Source organism: Narcine bancroftii, chromosome 7 (assembly GCF_036971445.1).
Source record: "Narcine bancroftii isolate sNarBan1 chromosome 7, sNarBan1.hap1, whole genome shotgun sequence".
NCBI lineage: Eukaryota > Metazoa > Chordata > Chondrichthyes > Torpediniformes > Narcinidae > Narcine > Narcine bancroftii.
Genome location: NC_091475.1, coordinates 68,915,802 through 68,934,820, shown reverse-complemented (window position 1 = coordinate 68,934,820; position 19,019 = coordinate 68,915,802). Strand labels below are relative to the sequence as shown.

Here is a 19,019-nt window from a genome sequence, read left to right as displayed (position 1 = left end):
TCCTGCATTGTTTATACTCCTCAAGTACCTCATTTGCTTCTTGTTTCCTATACCTGCAATATACATCTTTCTTCTTAACCAGATCCCCCAATATCTCTCAAAAACCAAGGTTCCTTAGGCCTGTTAACGTTGCCTTTAATCCTTATTGAGGGGGATGGTCACAGAGTACCTTGCCCTGCCTGCCTGTTTCCTTTCCCTCTCCTGACTGTCACCCAGCCTCCTAGCTACCTTCGTCCTGCCTCCTAAATGTAATTGCATCCCTGTAACTCCTGTTTATCACCTTCTCAGCCTCCCAAATGATCTGGAGTTCATTCAACTCCAGCTCCAATTCCCTAACACAGTTTGTAAGGGGCTCCAATTGGATGCAATTCTCACAAATGAAGTTGTCATACTGTTGGCTTCCGTGACTAGCCACATTATGTAAGAGCTGCCCTTAAGTGTTCCTCCTTGCTGCATTATTTTGTTTCTCGACCAGGTTGTCCTTACTTTATCTCAACTCCTGCACAACCATCTCAGCCTCTGCTTGCCAAAGCCTTTCAAGCCCAAGCCTCAAAGGGCTGGACCCAATGCAGCCAATGGAGAAATTGAAACAACACTTACTTTCCCAATGCTATTTTAACACTCTCTTCTCGTTCCAAATCCCATTCTGGCAGTTACCAATGAGAAACAAATGAGCACCAACTTTTCTCAAAGCTTTTTAATGCTCCTCTTCTTGTTCCAAGTCCTGCTCTTGCAGTTCCAGATGAGAAACAAACTGCAAATATTGGAAATTTGAATCAAAAGCTAAGTGCAGTCACCGTTCTTTTTGTCAAAACATTTGTTTATTCATTGCTCAAAATTCAGTGAAATTCCACTGTGCCTCCTGATAATATTGCATTTGGAAACTGGGGCAAAAGGAAACAAGCTGTGGGGAAACTCAGGGTGCTGGCAGCATCTGTGAATGCAAAGGGAGGGTCAACATTTCCGGTTGATACCCTGCATTGTTCTGAAACTTTCTGACCCACTGAGTTCTTCCAATAGCCTTTTTTTTCCTATCCCCTCATTCACTACTCAATGCCCTTCACGTAATCCCCTCGTAGCACTTACCCAAGAGATGGAATGGCGATCTTTCCTCACTATCTAGATGATCAAACTGTCTTTCAAATTGAAAACCCTGCAAAAGATAGTAGACACAGCCCAGGACATCTCAGGCAAAAGCCTCCCCACCATCGAGAACATCTATAGGGCACACTGCCGTCAGAGAGTAGCAGCAATCATCAAGGATTCATACCACCCAGCACATGCTCTGTTCTCGCTGCTGCCATCAGCAAAGAAGGTGCGACAAGATACCAGGTTGAGGAACAGCTGCTACCCTCCACCACTAGACTCCTCAACAACAAACTCAAATCAGGGCTCATTGAAGGACTCTTAATTGTGCACTTTGATTTTTTTTTCCTCTCAGTATTGCACAGTTAATTTGTTTGCATTTCTTTATTTGTTTACATGTGTAAGTTGTGTACAGTTTGCAATAAGTGGTAATTCTGCCTCGCCCACAGTAAAAAGAATCTCAGGGTTGTATGTGATGTATATACTCTGACAATAAATCTGAAAATCTGAAGTATTACTATTCATTTGCACATCCAGTTATTTCCATTGCATTGTTCTTTTTCAATATTTTTATTGATTTTCAGTAATGAGCATGTACATTCAAAACATTTATGGAATTCATAATATTAATAACAAATGACAAATTAGATAACTCAACAAGTTATAAAGCATATATAACCATAATTCAAAATTACATCAAGAATTTTTTTTTACATGCACCATGATTCTAAACCTATCCCCTAACCCAAAGTGTATGATTAAAGAAAATATGTACTTTGTTCATGAAATAAAACAGCAAATATTTAAAAAATTAAATAACTAAGTCTAGAGGATGTGATTGTAATTCAAGAATGGTCCCCATAACTTTTGAATCCTTATGTTTGAATTATTAATTGATAACATACCTTTTCTAAATTTAAGCAGGACATAATGTCCCTCAGCCATTGAGCGTGAGTGAGCATCCTTCCATCTAAATATTACCGCATGTCTAGCCAGGAGAGATACAAAAGACAGAATACAGCATTTAATTGGAGTTAGAAGAATATCTTCTTCTCCAATTGTACCAAAAACAGCAACCAGAGGATTAGGCTCTAAATTTACGTTTAGAATTAAAGAGAGAGTTTATATACCTCCCTCTAGTATTTTTCAAGGCTAGAACATGTCCAAAACATATAATTAAAGATCTTGTCTCTTACATTTATCACAGTAAGGATTTGTGTCTGAGTAGATACGAAATAATTTAACTTTAGACATATGAGCTTTAAATTGATAACATACAACTTTAAATTGTAATGGACTATGATGGGAACATAAGGATGAACTATTAGATCCCAAACTTCATCGGTTAATGTAAGGCTTAAATCCTATTTCCAGGCATTTTAAATTTTAACTAGAGGGACATGTCTCAAACCTACCAACTTATCATAAATAATGGATATTAACCTGTGCGAGAATGTTGTAGACTGAATAATACATAACCAATGTTCGCATCAGGTCTTCTTATACAAGTTAGCTGGATTCAAATCCAATGCAAGTAGTATTTGACAATAATTCAAACAGGAAGGCCACTGAGATCTCAAACTTAGTGCTTTACACAAAGTAATTAGTGTGGTGTGTTAGTGGTGAGGTAGGTGGAGATAAATGGGAGGTGAAATTTAATCTGGGCAAATACAGGGTCATGAATGTACTTAGATAAGAAATTTAAGAAAATGTCAGATTTGCAAAGATCTGAAAAAATTAGTATTTGGTAAATTGAACTCCTTAGAATGCTGTTCAAATGGCACAAAACTATTATCAATGAAACGTTCAATGTCTAATCTAAACCAATCATGAAAATACAGGATCTTGTAAAGAAGGTTGAAAAAGATGATTGGATAAAATAGGGCTTGAAAGAGAAAGACCATGAAGTCCAAAATGTTTTTTAAACTGCACCCAAACTCTAACGGCTTGCCTGACAATAGGATTATCCATTGATTTATTTAAAGAAAAGGAAAATAAGGATCTAAGAGCTAGAATGGAAAGGTTTTTGGCAGAATTCAGCTCCATTGCTACACATACTGGACTGTCCACTCAATTATGAAAATGTATCCAGAACATAAAGTTACATATGTTGACTGCCCAGTAGTAAAATATTAAATTAGATAAAACCACGCCTCCTTTCCTTTTAGGTTTTTGAAGATGAACCTTACCCTTCCATATACAAGATGATATAATCGAATCAAGTGAATCAAAAAATGATTTAGGAATGAAAATTGGTATAGACTGAAATGCATTGCTTTATTAACCTTTAAATGAGTAAAAGCAAAGCCCAGATTGGGTGACGACTTTGCAGAACACTATCATTCAGATTGTAAACATGACCTTGAACTTCCATTCCTTAGTCATTTTACTTCTCAATCCTGTGCTCACTTTGGCCTTGCATGCTTTTACCAATGAAGTCCAATATAAGTGTGGTGAGTGACACCTCATCTTCTAGCTAGGCAGATCACACCCTGCCGTACTCCATTGAACAATATGCGTTAGTGTTGGGGGGAAAAAACCAAAAAAAAGCAAGGACTTCCAATTTGAACTGTTTAAAAACAAGAAATAGACCAACATATTATCTTGTGTTTGGATTTTTTTTATAGGGGCACCTGTCAGAAGCGTGGTCTCGTGTTACAAAGAATGCTATCGCTGAAACAATAATTGCCCTAACAAAAATGGAGGAAGAATATAGGGTGCCTGTTCAGTGCACAACAACAACCAGGGTAATAATATTTGCTTTATGTGGAAAGTATATAAGAAATAAAGTTTGCAAAAGTGAATGTACCTGGCACTTGGATTGAAATTCTGTCATTTTGCTTCACAGTTATGGCTGGCTCTGGCTTCACTGTGTGTGCTGGATCAAGACCATGTTGATAGGCTTTCCTCTGGCAGATGGATGAGGAAGGATGGCCAGCAAAAACAAATGGTAAGGAAAAGAGTTTTAAATACATTTGGACGACTGTTGATTCTTTTTCATACAAGTTAGCTGGATTCAAATCCAATGCAATTAGTATTTGACAATAATTCAAACAGGAAGGCCACTGAGGTCTCAAACTATCAAGTGCTTTACACAAAGTAATTAGTGTGGTGTGTTAGTGGTGAGGTAGGTGGAGACCACTGCCAGTGGGCTGATATCGCCTCAAACCGTGCACCTTGGCGCCTCACAGTTCGGCGGGCAGCAACCTCCTTTGAAGAAGACCGCAGAGCCCACCTCACTGACAAAAGACAAAGGAGGAAAAACCCAACACCCAACCCCAACCAACCAATTTTCCCTTGCAATCGATGCAACCGTGTCTGCCTGTCCCACATCGGACTTGTCAGCCACAAACGAGCCTGCAGCTGATGTGGACATTACCCCTCCATAAATCTTCATCCGCGAAGCCAAGCCAAAGAAAAGAGGTGGAGATAAATGGGAGGTGAGATTTAATCTAGGCAAATACAGGGTCATGAATGTACTTAGATAAGTAATGAGTAGCGTATGACTGGTTTATTACATGTGCAAAATGAGGAAGCCATGCAACACCTCACTGCACCAGTCCATTGTCCCTGTGGGTTTCAAGACAGCCTCTATCATCCCAGTACCAAAGAGTGCGACAGCAACAAGCTTCAATGACAAGCCGCACTGATCTCCACTATTATGAAATGCTTCGAGCGTCTGATGATGGAATAAATCAAAGTGTACCTCACTGGACCCATTTCAATTGACTGATAGAAGAAACCATTCCACTGGTGATGCTGTAACCCTGTCCCTCCAATCCGTCCTGACCCACCTAGTGAACATCAGGCTGTTGTTCATCAACTCCAGCTGAGCATTCAGAACAGCTGGGTGGAGAAGCTGGGACTCAACACCCCTCTGTAACTTGATTCTGGACTTCCTAACAGACAAGAGCCTGGCTGAGTGGGAAGCACCACATTGAGCACTGTCATATTGATCACAGGTGCACCTCAGAGCTATCTGCTCAGCCCATTCCTATTCACACTACTGACCCACAACTGCATCACCAGATCCAACTCCCACAGAGTCGTTAACTTCGCTGATGATACGTCAGTAGTTGGCCTCATCAGCAACAACGATAAGTCGCACTACAGAGAAAAAGTGAAAAATCTCATGATGTGGTGCAAAAATAACAACCCGATTCTCAACATGGACAAGTTAAAGGAGATAATCGTGGTCCGGGGACAACCATCCTCCACTACATATTAATAGCTTGGGAGTGAAAAGCACCAAGTTCCTCTGAGTCCACTTAAGAAGTGACCTATCCTGGACACACAACTCACTTATCAGGAAGGAGCAACAGTGGCTGCACTTCCTTAAAAGACTGAAGTGGACAAGGCTACCGGCCACCATCATGTCAACCTTCTGTAGGAGCTCTATGGAAAGCATCCTGGCTGGCTGCATCACAGAGTGGTATGGTTGCTGTAGAGAAATGGATTGGAGGTCAATAAAAGCAGCAGAGAGGATCTCTAAGGTCCCCCCACACCCATCACCATGATTTAGTGGGATTGTTGATTAAAGAGTGTTCGCAAAATCATTAAAGACCACTATCACACCATACACAGCATCTTGCAGCCACTCCTGCCAGGAAAGGGGTACAGGAGTATCAGAGCCAGCACCACCAGGCTGAGGAACAACTTCCCATGTGAGAATGCTGAACGACCAAAGGAACAACTTACCTAACCATCTGCGACTCTAATATTTACTGAACAATATTTATTTAGTTTTTTATTTATTTATGTGTTTGTATAAATGTATATTTATCCTGTCTATGTATTGTTTGTCTGTGTTATGTCTGATTGTGTATCTTCATATTTTGCACTGAGGGCTGGAGAATGCTGTTTTGTCGGGTTGTACTTGAACACATGGAGTCTCATCAATCTCAAATGGTGTTGAAAATAAGGACAATAATTAGGGTTAGACTTTAAATATATCTGGCAATGATAATGAGCTGTCCACAAAGCTACCTGAATGTTGGACATAGTTAAGCTAAATAAATGTAGGCCAGGGAAGATTTGATTTATTGTATATGCTGTCATATAGAATGATCCTCGAAACTTGAAAATTTTACCTCAAAATCAGGTCGTCCTATATGCTGGGTCTAAAAAATCTTCGCTTGACGATGAAGTCTCAATACTTCTGCCATCTTCCCTCTGGCTCCGATGCAATCTCACGCATGCTCTGTTGGTCATCAGCAAAGTCTCAGCACTCCTCTGTGGAGTCCATCCACCTGGTCTGACTGCCATTGGCTCTGTACAGGATTTAAATGGCCTGTTACAATGGTTTATTTTAAAATGAACAAATAACATGGTAATTTATGTGGTAATTTATAATTAAAATATTGTGATTTGCCTTTAACAGCATCCTCTGGTCAGCGGTAAATGCCAGATTTTGGGGTGAGGGGTGGGAATGTCTTATACAAAGGGTATTGCTCAAAACCAATATTTTGTGTGGAAATTTTGGTGTCGTCCTATACAGAGTTGTCCTATACAGCGGTATATATGGTAGTCTGCTATCTCTTTTAATCATTAGAAACTTGTTCTTTTGCTTTTGGTTGTTGCCTTCTTTATTGCATGGAAGGGTTCGTGGGGTGCAGCAGAAAGCAAGCTCCAAGACTCGGATCACAATCACCAATGATCTTTAATAAATCAACCGACAGAACAGCATAATGGCTCTCTAGCTGCATACACTCCTACAAGCATTTGCACTAACTCACATGCAGACCATGGGACCTGTCAGGGAAGGAAGGGGCTCAGTGCAATGGGAGGCAAGAGGGGAGGATTCCCTTAGTGCTAGATCCTGAGGGAATAAACTTCCCGCGGGGATTTCGCAATCTCCCACCCTGGGGAGTACGGAGGATTGTGGCTCTGCTCCAGTGTCTCTGTACACCAGGATACCCTGGCTGGCCTTAGGGGATATAGTGTCCCATTACCTGTAATCCTCATGGACAAAGTCTACCGTAGCGACCACGATCCAGGCAGGATCATTGCCATGTGGAAGAGAGCAAGAAAAAGCTCGCACAGACTTAAATATGCCCCACACTGCTGAGCATGGGCCAATGACTGGGGCCAGCCAATGGCAGTGCGCATGCAGGCTTGTGGGCAGGTACACACCTGATGGGCTGGTTGCTGGTCAGTGAGGTGTGGTTTCGGTAAAAGGATATTGTTGATTGGCCAGTGGTACATCTTCCAGTTAGTGAGTTATTTTTAAACTATATGCACTACATTATTGTTGATGTAAGAAATATACATTTAATAATGATAATGTGTATTGTCATATACATTGTACAATGTACATATGTACTGAAATTCTTTACTTGTTGCAGTTGAACAGGAACTTTATTAAGAAAAAATGCTACCATGTTCTACATTAAATTAGCACAAGATAATAAATACAAAAGATAGGTAATGAATAATATCTTTCTTCCTTTTGCATTTAATTAGAAATGTAATAGGCTGCTCACTATGTGTAACTTTAAGAAAAGATGTGGGTTTTTGAGTTATGCAAATAAATACCATGGTAAAACAAATCTGAATTTACTAGAAAATCTAATGATTAAAATAATAAGTTGTCCCAATCTTTTCCTCTAGAATAATGTTGCTATATCTCCAATAATTTGGCTAAAAGTCTGATGTCTTCATTTTCCATACATCTTTGCCCCATCTTCTGAATAAAATTCCTTATTGAAACCATTCATTCATTGCTATCCTAACTGATCTTGAAGTGCTTTCTTTCAACTGTGGTGCATTTGTCTGTGGAGCTAGAGATTTTGAATCCACTCCCCCATGGAAACTGAATAACTGAGGTTGGAGTTAATAACCACTTGTTATGAATGAGAAAACAGATTTGATGGGTTTCAAAAGCGAGGACACCATCTTCTGGTAAATTATTTTATTGACAAAAGATGAGCATGGGAAAATGGTAACAGGAATAACACACAAATGTGCACAGTTTACAGTGACCATGGGAAAGTGGTAGCAGGAATAAAACACATAATTTATAGCGAGCGTGGGAAAATCACACCAAGGATGAAATACACACACACACACACACACACACACACAAAACACAAACTGAGTACATATAACAATCAAGGGAAAAAAAACAATACAATTCCTGCCACCCCTTGACAGTGCAAGTACAGACTTGGGATACTAATTAAAATACTCCCAACCCTATAACAATGTACACATTATTAGCAATTTATCCAGCGCCGTTCAACGATCCTCAACCTGAAGTTAATCAGGGTGGTCCCTTGAAGGTGGCAAAGAGGGTGACTCAAACACACAAGCCTTTATAGTGCTGGAGGGCTAGGGGGTCCAGCCAGGTCATTTACAGAGCACCAATGGCTCATTGCCAGCATGGACTAATCAATTACAACAGCCAATTACAATAGTCCAAGGCCATGTACAGGAGGGCTGGAAGGTCCAGCCTAGGTATTTACAGGGGACTAATGGCTCAGTGCCAGCAGGTTTAAGCTGATTACTTACTATAAGGTGGCCCAGATGAAATTTCTCTGACAGAAAAGACAAGCCTTCATGGGTGGAAAATGAACTGCACAAAGTCAGAGAGAGAGTAGCAGAAGATCTTGTATATAAATGGGATATTAATTCTATTTCTGGTGGAAAGGAAGCACCTTTAACAAAGCACATTTTGAATATTTGGTACAAATTGAATAATTGGATCAAAAAGAAAAATATCTCCAAAAATGCCCTTGACTCAAAACAGATTAATTCTGTTTTAATAATGGATAATAAAATTCTACATGCATAGTCCCATAAAGGGATCAAGGATGTGGAAGATTGTTATCTGTAAGGAAAATTAATGACCTGTTAACAGTTTAAAAAAATAAATATAATATTCTTAATAAAACAATTGTCCTCTACTTCCAATCAAGAGTTTTTTTTTTAAAGAGATTAATTAGGACCGACCATGATGTTGCCAATGTAGTGAAATGGAGATTCTGATTCGAAAGGGGAGCACAAGCAAGTTTACATCTGTAATGTAATCTTTATTTCAGTTGGGCACTCCTAAGCAGGAGTTATATAAATCAAAACAAGGTGGGAATCAGACTTGACTATTAGTATTGGTGAAGAAAACAGGTCCAATTTATGTCAGGACTATATGAAAAAATACAATTAGTGAAAAATATAGATTTGTACAATATAGTGTTTTGTATCAGCTGTCTCTTACCTTACAGAAATTGCATAAATTAAACTAACATATCGCAAAAGCAGCTAAAGCTACTACATTGGTTTCGATAAGTGATTTGAATTTAATAGATTTATGAAGAAGATTTAATCCTAGAGAGAAAGATTACTCATTTTATTCAAGTAGATTTGGCTCCTACTCTGGAATTGATTTATTTTTGATTTTGGCTCAAATGCAGGCTAGGATCCTTGAAGTAGATTATAAACTGAGAATTTTATCTGATCATTTACCTTTGTTAATAATGTTTGAAATGCCTGATAAGGAGAAGTCGATTTAACTCTTTGTTATTGAAAAGAAAGGATTTTTGTGAGTTTGTTCGAACACAAATTTGGATATTTAGTGATACAAATTTGAGTTTAGTAAATGGTAAATTCATTATATGGGATACCTTAAAGGCACATTTAAGAGGTCAAATTATGTCTTACTTCTAAAATTAAAAAGGAATATATGAGAGAGGTCGACCAATTAGAAAGAGAAATTACAGTTTTGGAGAAGGACCTGCAAAATTGTACTTCCAAAGATAAAAGTAGGCATTTGATTAATAAAAAACCAGTTTAATATATTACAAACTTAGAACTGAGAAAGCAATTATAAGAACAAAACAAAGATACAATGAACTAAGTGAGAGATCACAAAGTATTGGCTTGGCAATTAAAGGTGGAATCAGCTTTAAAAATAATTAATACAATTCAAAAAGATACTGATGTAGTTTCATATAAGAAATAAATGAATCTTTTATTTGAAATATATAGTTTGGAGTCTTTAAGATATGAAAATAAAAATAAATAATTATTTATCACGGATTATACTCCTTGGATTGTTTGGAAGAACAGACTGAACCTAATGCCCCATTTATGGAGGTAGAGCCATGGCTTCCTTACATGGTAAAAAATCTCCAGAGCCCCCTCTAATACTAAACGCAGGTGTGTGTGATGTATATTTAAGATTAGAAAAGTTCTTTGGATCACAGTCCAATCTCACTGGTTGCAGACAATTCTTGTACTATGCACTGAAGTTAGCATTTCAAAGTTCACCAGGCTTTGGTGTTTAACAGGCAAATGGTTACCACTCAGGAGGGTTCTTGTTGGTTTTCAGAGAGATATTCCTTTTCCAAGACATCCGCAACTGATTCCTTCTCAATCAGTCTTGCTGACGAAACTTGCCCCTTTCGGGGTTCTCCAGATCTTTCTTTCAGATCACCTTTAGACTGCCAGTCTTCTCTTTTGACCAGGCAGCCTTCCAAAGTTTGCTAGCTTGTCCCTCTGGAACTGATTTCTGTGTCTCTCCTCTCTGTTTCACTCCCTCCCTCTCTGCAAGCAAAACTGTTCTGGCCTGCCTGCAAAGATCACATGCTCTCCCAGGCAAGCTACTGAATGTTGCTACTTTGTTGCTCCTCTGCAAAAGGCATTCTGCAAAAGTTCTGCAAACATTGTGTTTTAAAATGTGTGTATCCAAGCTACTCTAACAATTCCTCCCAAACCACCTCAAAATACTCTGTCACAATACTCTTCCAAAATAATTTCGATAGCAATAATTACAGTGATTCCTAAAAAAGATAGAGCCCCTTTGAAACTTATTCTTATAGACCTATTTCATTATTAAATGTGGATTATAACATTGTTGCAAAGATTTTTTAAATTGGATTCGAGCATCATACAATAATTCTAAAGCTAAAGTGTCAATGCCTTTTAAATTGACAAGATCTAATAGACAAGGATGTCCTTTATCCCAGCTTTATTTATTTCAGATATAAAACCACTTCCCCAGGTAATATGGGCTGATTTACAAATTAAGGGATTCTGGGTTGGTCAAGAAGAACATAAAATTAGTTTATTTGATGTTCTAATATATTTGATGGACCCCGAGACATCTTTTACGAAGACTCTATGTTCAATTGGAAGAATGTGGTAAAATCTTGGGTTATAAAAATAAATTGGGATAGAAGTGAAATTATGCCATTAACAGAAAGTGTCAAAAGGATACTCAGATTAAATGGCCAAAAGAGGGTATTTAGGTATACATATGGAGAGTAATTAGAAGAATTTATATAATTTGAATTATTTATCATTGCGTAAAAGGATTGAGGAAGATTTTTAAAATTGATTAATTTACCTATAGCTTTAGTTGGAAAGGTTAACTGTATAAAGATGAGTATATTTCCAAGAATGCAATATCTTTTCCAAACATTACCTATTTTAATACCTCAAAAATTTTTTTCAAGAATTAAATAAACATGAGGAAGTTCTTTGGAAAGGTCAAATGTCAAGAGTTTCTATAGAACGGTTAATATGGAAATATGAATGGGATGTCTACAGCTTCCTAATTTTAGAAATTATTATTGCAAATGCGATTTCTTGCATTTTTATTTAAAGTGAAAAATTGACTTGGGTTAATATAGAACTGAATAAAATAGGAGAGAGGAAAGCAGAAGAATTTGTGTATAAGTGTGAACCAAAATTGAATGTTGCTGGTGAGGAAACACCATTGTTGAAACATTTGCTTAATATTTGGAAAAAAATAAATGGTGATGTTGGTGTAAGAGGGTCTATTTCGCCTAAAAAAAAACCACTGATTCAAAATCCCCTTCTAGTTTTCAAGGGAACATTTGGTTTTGTAAGGGGATTGTAAGTGTTGAAGATTGTTATGAAAGGGGTCAATTAATGTCATTTGAGCAGCTAAGGAACAAATATGCTATACCACATAAATATTCTTTTTTGTTATTTTCAATTGAGCATATTTCAAAGATAAGTTTGGATCAACTATGTTGTACTAAAATAGAACTTATTAGGAGAGGAATTGTTCAAAAAGTTACTTCTGTGGTATATTCATTATTACAAGCAGGAACTCCCAAACGAGTACTTCATAGATCTAGACGAAGATGGGAAATAGACTTAAATATTACAATTGATGAACAATATGGGAAAATTTATGTAGGGTTGTATGACTAATACTATTAATGTAAGATATAGATTAGTCCAATATAATGTTTTTACATCACCTATATCTTACACCACAGAAGTTTGAATAGATCAAAATACATTTATCAGATCAATGAGTTAGGTGTGGTGAAGATGTAGGATCTTTCACACATTCAATTTGGTCTTGTCCCAATATAAGACTCTTTTGGACAGATCAAAGGAATTTTTTTGAACAAGTTATAAGAATTGTCTTTCTGCAAAGTCCTGATTTATTTTTAATTAGGAATTATTGAAGGTACGAGACCAAAATTAAAATGATCAATTTATCAATTGGAGCATGTTAAATTAGTGTTAGCAGTAGTGAAGAAATGCATTGCAGTTACTTGTAAGTCTGATATATCTTTGGGTATGCCAAGGTGGCATGCAGAAATTCAAAGTTGTGTCCCTTTGGGAAAAAAATTACATACAATTTGAGGAACAAGTACTCTACATTTTTTGCAAATTAAGTGCCCGTATACCCAAATTTGATTAAATTTGTAATGACATCCTTCCTATGCCTCTAGACCTTAGAGATTCTCTTCTGAGTGTTTATGAAGAATTTGGAGATATGTGCTGGATGACACCTCTCTTTCTCTTTTTATACTTATGGAGTAATACAATACTTACACACACACACACATATATACATTTTTCTGAGGAGGGAAGTTGGAAGGGAGGGGGTTTTGGGATGGGGTGAAATTACTATGTATGTAACTTTAATTAGTTTTTTGAAATTTATTATATTGTAATTATTACATGTATGAAAAACTTTTAAAATAAAACATTCAAAAAAATTCCAATATATCAGATATGTTTTAGATGCGGTGAAGAAACAGGTACCTTTTTACATTCTATCTGCTCATGCTCTAAAATGAAACCCTTTTGGGAAAATTTAAGAATTTTATTAGGCCAAATTATTGGGAAACAATTACCACAAAGTCCAGGATTGTTTCTCCTCGGAAATACTGTGGACATAAAATCCAAAATGAAACTAAGTATCAATTAGAATTTCTTAAAATTACATTGGCAGTGGCCAGGAAGTGTTTTGCAGTTACTTGGAAGTCTCTTTTACCTCTGGACATAGCCCGATGGAACGCAGAAATGCATAGTTGTGTTCCTCTGGAGAAAATTAGTACAATTTAAGGAAGAGGTATTACATTTTTTTGCTGGAATGGTGATCATATTTGCAGAACACAGGGTTAAATATGAGGGACACTTATTCTGTTCTTTCCCCTATTAGAGATCTAGTTAAAAAAAGGAATCAGATCCGATTAACTGGATCCCAGATCCCGACAGTTTCTTCTCTCTCCTGAATTTTCTGTTCTCTTATCTATTTTCTTTACTTCGGGGCTTTGTTTTGGGGGAAGAGGGCTGGGATTGTTTGGAGATATGGACAACTAATAGTTGTTTTATAGTTGTAATAGTTATTTTTTTAATGCATGTTGTCCACAAAATTAAAATAAAATATTCAAAACCAGTTAAGATTATTACAGAGGAATTTAAATTAGCCAATGGCAATGTGTGCACTAATGGATGGGGCAGGGCCAACCCTTGATTGACCATCTAGAGGGCAGTGCTGTCATGCCCCTTCATGATACAATGCTTCATTGTTAATTACTATCTTATAGCAACTGAATAGTTGAAAGTATTCACAATACACAAAAGTGCTGGAGAAACTTAACAGGTCCCAAGGCATCTACAGGAAAAAAGGGTAATTGATGTTTTGACCCTGAACCCTTCATCATGGGTTTCTTATAGATACTGTGTGACCTGCTGAGTTTTTCTGGCAATTTTGTATATTGCACTTGTGACAGAATATATAGAAATATTTTGCAGGAGATAAATTGGGAAAAGTTAGAGTAGGTTACATACAAACACTTTAAAACAGATCTTATTTGAAATACTAAAGAATTCATATTCAGAGTGACTTTACAGAAATAATGAAGAATGGCTATGGAGACTTCACAAGTAGGTGTTAATTGGACTGATGTGGAATGAATGGACTATTATCTTTAAAGCAACAGCAGAGACATGATGGCTTTTCACAAGAGTGCTCAGAGAGGTCATTATGGGTTCTTGTTTACCTAAAGACAACAGATGAACCAGAAAGACTGACTCCTATTGTTTGATGGAGAAGGTCAGGTGGTTTTTGCAAGCAGAGGGAGAAAGCAGTGACTGAGGGTCAGACTGTGTGTGTGTGTGTGTGTGTGTGTGTGTGTGAGAGAGAGAGAGAGAGAGAGAGAGAGAGAAAGCAGCAGAAGCTTGCTGGAACTGAAACAGAAGCTCCAGAGTAGAAAATGGCGAGAAGACTGGCTGTCTAATGTTTCACTTGGAATAAGAGAAACAAAAGAACTCTGTAGTAACCTGAAAGAAAGAGGTTATTATCTGGAGAACCCTGATGGGGCAAGTTTCATCAGTAAGACACTGAGGTAACTGAGGGAAATACCTCAGTTGTGGATGTCCTGGAACAATATTTCTCTCTACAAATTCTCATCATAATGAAGAAAAATCCCCAAATGTATGTCAGACAGATCAGAAATCCTCTTCAGGGGCCAATGTGGATATGTCAATGATCACTGTAGGCAGAAGACTTCATGAACAGAAATACATGAGGTTATACTGTGAGATGCAAACCAATAGTTGGCCAGATTACAGTTTGCCGAGAAGTATTTAAAAGAGCCTGCAGAATTCTGGTAAAAGGTCTTATGGACAGATGAAACCAGGATTAACCTGTATGCAAAGTGGAGGCGTAAAGGAACTGCATACCACCCCCTCTGTGAAACATGGTAGTGGGGGTGTTATGCATATTTGGCTGCCACAGGTACTGGCGCACTTATCTTCACTGATGATATAACTGCTGATGGCCATGGCAAAATGAATTCTAACGTATCGAGCAAATCATGGTCCCTTCTGTCATTTAAGAGAAAGTTGGATGATGTGTACATGGAGGTGAGGGGGTTGGAGGGTATTGGCGGTGAGCAGGAGGTTTGAGCTAGTGGAGTTGTTCTAGTGAACTGGTGTGGACTCGAAAGGCCGACATGGCCTGTTTCCGCTCCATAAATGGTTATATGGTTATAAAACCTACAAGAACCTTCCTTTTACCTTTTGAGCACTAAATCCTGGTGAACTTTATACATGTTAAATTCCGTGCACAGTATTAAAATTGCCTGCAACCAGAAAACTTAGAAGAATGAGAAGCGAGATTGGACTTGTCAACCAAAGAACTTTTCTAAACTTACCACTCATTACACACACGTGCGCTTAGAATTAGAAGGGGGTTAGGTTATGTTAAGTAAGTTGATAATAATATAAGTTAAAGTTTGTTTCTATTTTCATGTTTAAAGATCATTAAAATCAACTTTTGTTTAAGTAACCATTTGTCTTGGTGAATGTCTATTGCTGCTGGGTTTTGGGGTCCTCTGGGCTTGTAACACAGTGTAATCCTTGTGTCTATTGTTGAAGTTGAAAGTTGTTAAAGTTGAAAGTAATGACTAGGTTGTACATGCATTGTTACCTCTTGACAGCAAGATCAGGGTGATCCTGTCCCTCCAGTTATGTGGTGTATAGATTCGGCTCCGAATCAAGGGTCCTCTACCGGCATCACCTACGGCTCCTAGAACGCTTCCACCAGCGTTGTCTCCACTCCATCCTCAACATTCATTGGAGCGACTTCATCACCAACATCGAAGTACTCGAGATGGCAGAGGTCAACAGCATCGAATCCACGCTGCTGAAGATCCAACTGCGCTGGGTAGGTCACGTCTCCAGAATGGAGGACCATCGCCTTCCCAAGATCGTGTTATGTGGCGAGCTCTCCACTGGCCACCGAGACAGAGGTGCACCAAAGAAGAGGTACAAGGTCTGCCTAAAGAAATCTCTTGGTGCCTGCCACATTGACCACCGCCAGTGGGCTGATACCGCCTCAAACCGTGCATCTTGGCACCTCACAGTTCGGTGTGCAGCAACCTCCTTTGAAGAAGACCGCAGAGCCCACCTCACTGACAAAAGACAAAGGAGGAAAAACCCAACCCCAACCAACCAATTTTCCCTTGCAATCGATGCAACCGTGTCTGCCTGTCCCGTATCGGACTTGTCAGCCACAAACGAGCCTTCAGCTGACGTGGACATTACCCCTCCATTAATCTTTGTCCACGAAGCCAAGCCAAAGAGAAGAAAGAAAGAAAGATAAAAAGTAACAGAATATTTTTTAAAAATTAAAAGTTCAAATTAATGAAAAAAGTTTCAAATAAAGTCCAGTTTAATCAATAAATCTTCGTCTGCGAAGCCAAGCCAAAGAAAGGAAAAATCACATATATTGCACTCAAGAATGAAATGTATTGTTTGTCCAAATCACATTGTAGGTATTAAATATTTTAAAGATTGTAATTTTTTTTTGCAATGTCTTCTGCCTAGGAATTTTCACAGATGTACAACAGACAATAATGCTCATCAAATGTGCAGTTTATGACAGGTGTGGTCTTTGACATTATTTATTTTCATTGATAATTGTAGCCAATGTGTGACAACCATGATGATGGTGAGACTCCAGCAATTATCCACTGCAATGTGTGTGGGAATCTTTGCACGGATTGTGACCGGTTCCTCCATCTTCACAGAAGGACGAGATCTCATCAAAGACAGGCAAGAATTAAAATTAAAGTAGTCACAAAATACAATTGAAGGCCAGGCAAGGATTTAGAATTTCTTTTTTGTAAGCAATTAATTAATATTAGAGCAGCTTTGTTGTGATATTTTGCACTTTTGTAGAAGGCTTAATGACAGAAACCTCGGGTCCCTAAATGGTTTACAAACAATTGTTGGTAAAAAGACTAATTAATCCAGAACCAAAATCTTAGAAAAGTGAAAATAAAGTTCAGTTGTTATCAATTTCCACACTCTTCAAGTGGTGTTTCTGAAAATGTTCCTGCAAGTAAACAAAATTTACTGTATTATTTTATCCGTCAGGAAATGACAAAAAAAAATTATTTTACCCCGTTTATAAAAAAAGTTAAATGAACAAATTTGAGTTTATATTGAAAAGCAATCACTCTTATTAACAGAAGGAAAAATGTAGATTCATCTGACTGTTAATATGGCCCGTCAGCCCTCAGTGATATGCTGACCTATATATTTCTACCCTCCCAAAAATATCTAAACCCTTCCTATCTCATAACCCTCTATTTTTCTTCCATCCATGAGCCTAAGGGTCTCTTAAATGCCCTTAAAGTTTCAGCCTTCACCACCATACCTGCCAAGGAATTCCAGGCACCCATAACTCTGCAAAAAACTTACCCTTGATGTCTCCCCAAAACTTTCCTCCCTTCACTTTGTACAGATGTCCTCTGGTGTTTGGTACTCCTGCCCTGGGGAAAATGCTCCACTTCTCTGAATATTGTAGACCTCTATTAAGTCACCTCTCATCCTTCTCCACTCCATATAATTCTCAGGGGCCCTTCCTAATTTTTGCTTCCAAAATCTGATGTATGTTTCCTTCTTCCTCTTAACCAGCTGCCTCACCTGTTTTCTCAACCACTGTTCCCTTATTCTATCATCTTTTCCCTGTCACTGTGAGACAAACCTTTCCTGAACCCAGCACAAGTGGTCCCTAAACATCCACCCCGATAGTTCCGACCTTTCTCCCATGAGCATCTGATCCCAATTTTCTCTCCATAGTCCTTTCCCCAATTAAACACTTTCCCATTTTGTCTTCTTTTATCCTTGTCCATAGCTATGCTAAAACTCAGGAGGTTGTGGTCACTATTGTCAAGATGTGGTCATCGAGAGGTTTGTCACCTGACCAGGTTCATTATTCAGTTTGAGATCCAGTATGACTTCCTCTCTTCGGCTGGTCCAAATACTGTGCCAGGAATCCTTAAATTTTAAATTTATTTTTTTAAATTTAGACATACAGCACAGTAACAGGCCCTTTTTGGCCCAACTGCACCCAACAGACCACAACCCAGGTACATTTTGAACGATGGGAGGAAGCCAGAGCTCCCAGGGAAAACCAATGCAGACTCGGGGAGAACATACAAACTCCTTGCAATCAGTGTGGGATTCAAACCCTCGTCCTGGTTGATAGTGCTGTAACAGTGTTGCACTAACCACTATGCTAAACGTACCGCCCTTCCTGGACACACCTGATAAATTGTACCCCATCTATCCCTCTTATAGTCAGGACGTGCCAGTCAATATTTGGAAAATTGAAGACTCCCATAACAACAATCCTACTCCCACGCCTCCCTCCTTAACCTCCCATCCAATTCCTCTTAAAACCCCTAAACCCCGGGACCTGCATCAGCTAATCCTGCCCATCCTCCAGCCAAGTTTTAGTAACAGCCACAACATCGTAGTTCTACGCACTGATCCAGGCTCTGAGTTCATCCCCTTTATTCCTAATACTCCTAGGGTTGAAATAGACACAATTCAAACCCTGAAACTGACTGCATGTATGCTTAGTCCCTGCCTGACCTTCCTCATAAACCCACAACACATTCCATCTGCCATCTGCCATATTCTCTGCATTCGCATTCTCCTGTCAAACTAGTTTAAACCCTCCCCAACAGCTCTAGCAAACCTACCTAATAGGGTCTTGATCCCCCTCCAGTTCAGGTGTAGCCTATCCTTTTTATATAGACCAGACCTTTCCCAGAAGAGATTCCAATGATATGAAACCTTGCCCCCTGCACCCACTCTTCAACCACAAATTCATCTGCCACAACTTCCTATTCCTACCCTCTGTTTCG

At 38.5% G+C, this 19,019-nt stretch overlaps 1 protein-coding gene across 16 annotated transcripts in view; it reads left to right on the top strand.

Moving 5' to 3' along the window:
- The window catches only part of mycbp2 (MYC binding protein 2), a 291,326-nt gene that overhangs the window by 248,591 nt on the left and 23,716 nt on the right, over positions 1-19,019 (top strand). For all 16 annotated transcript variants that reach the window (XM_069890301.1, XM_069890291.1, XM_069890299.1 and 13 more), the window contains 3 exons: positions 3,714-3,833; positions 3,935-4,036; positions 16,786-16,914. In XM_069890301.1, coding sequence (XP_069746402.1) covers positions 3,714-3,833; positions 3,935-4,036; positions 16,786-16,914 — 351 coding nt within the window. The remainder of the gene's footprint in view (positions 1-3,713; positions 3,834-3,934; positions 4,037-16,785; positions 16,915-19,019) is intronic.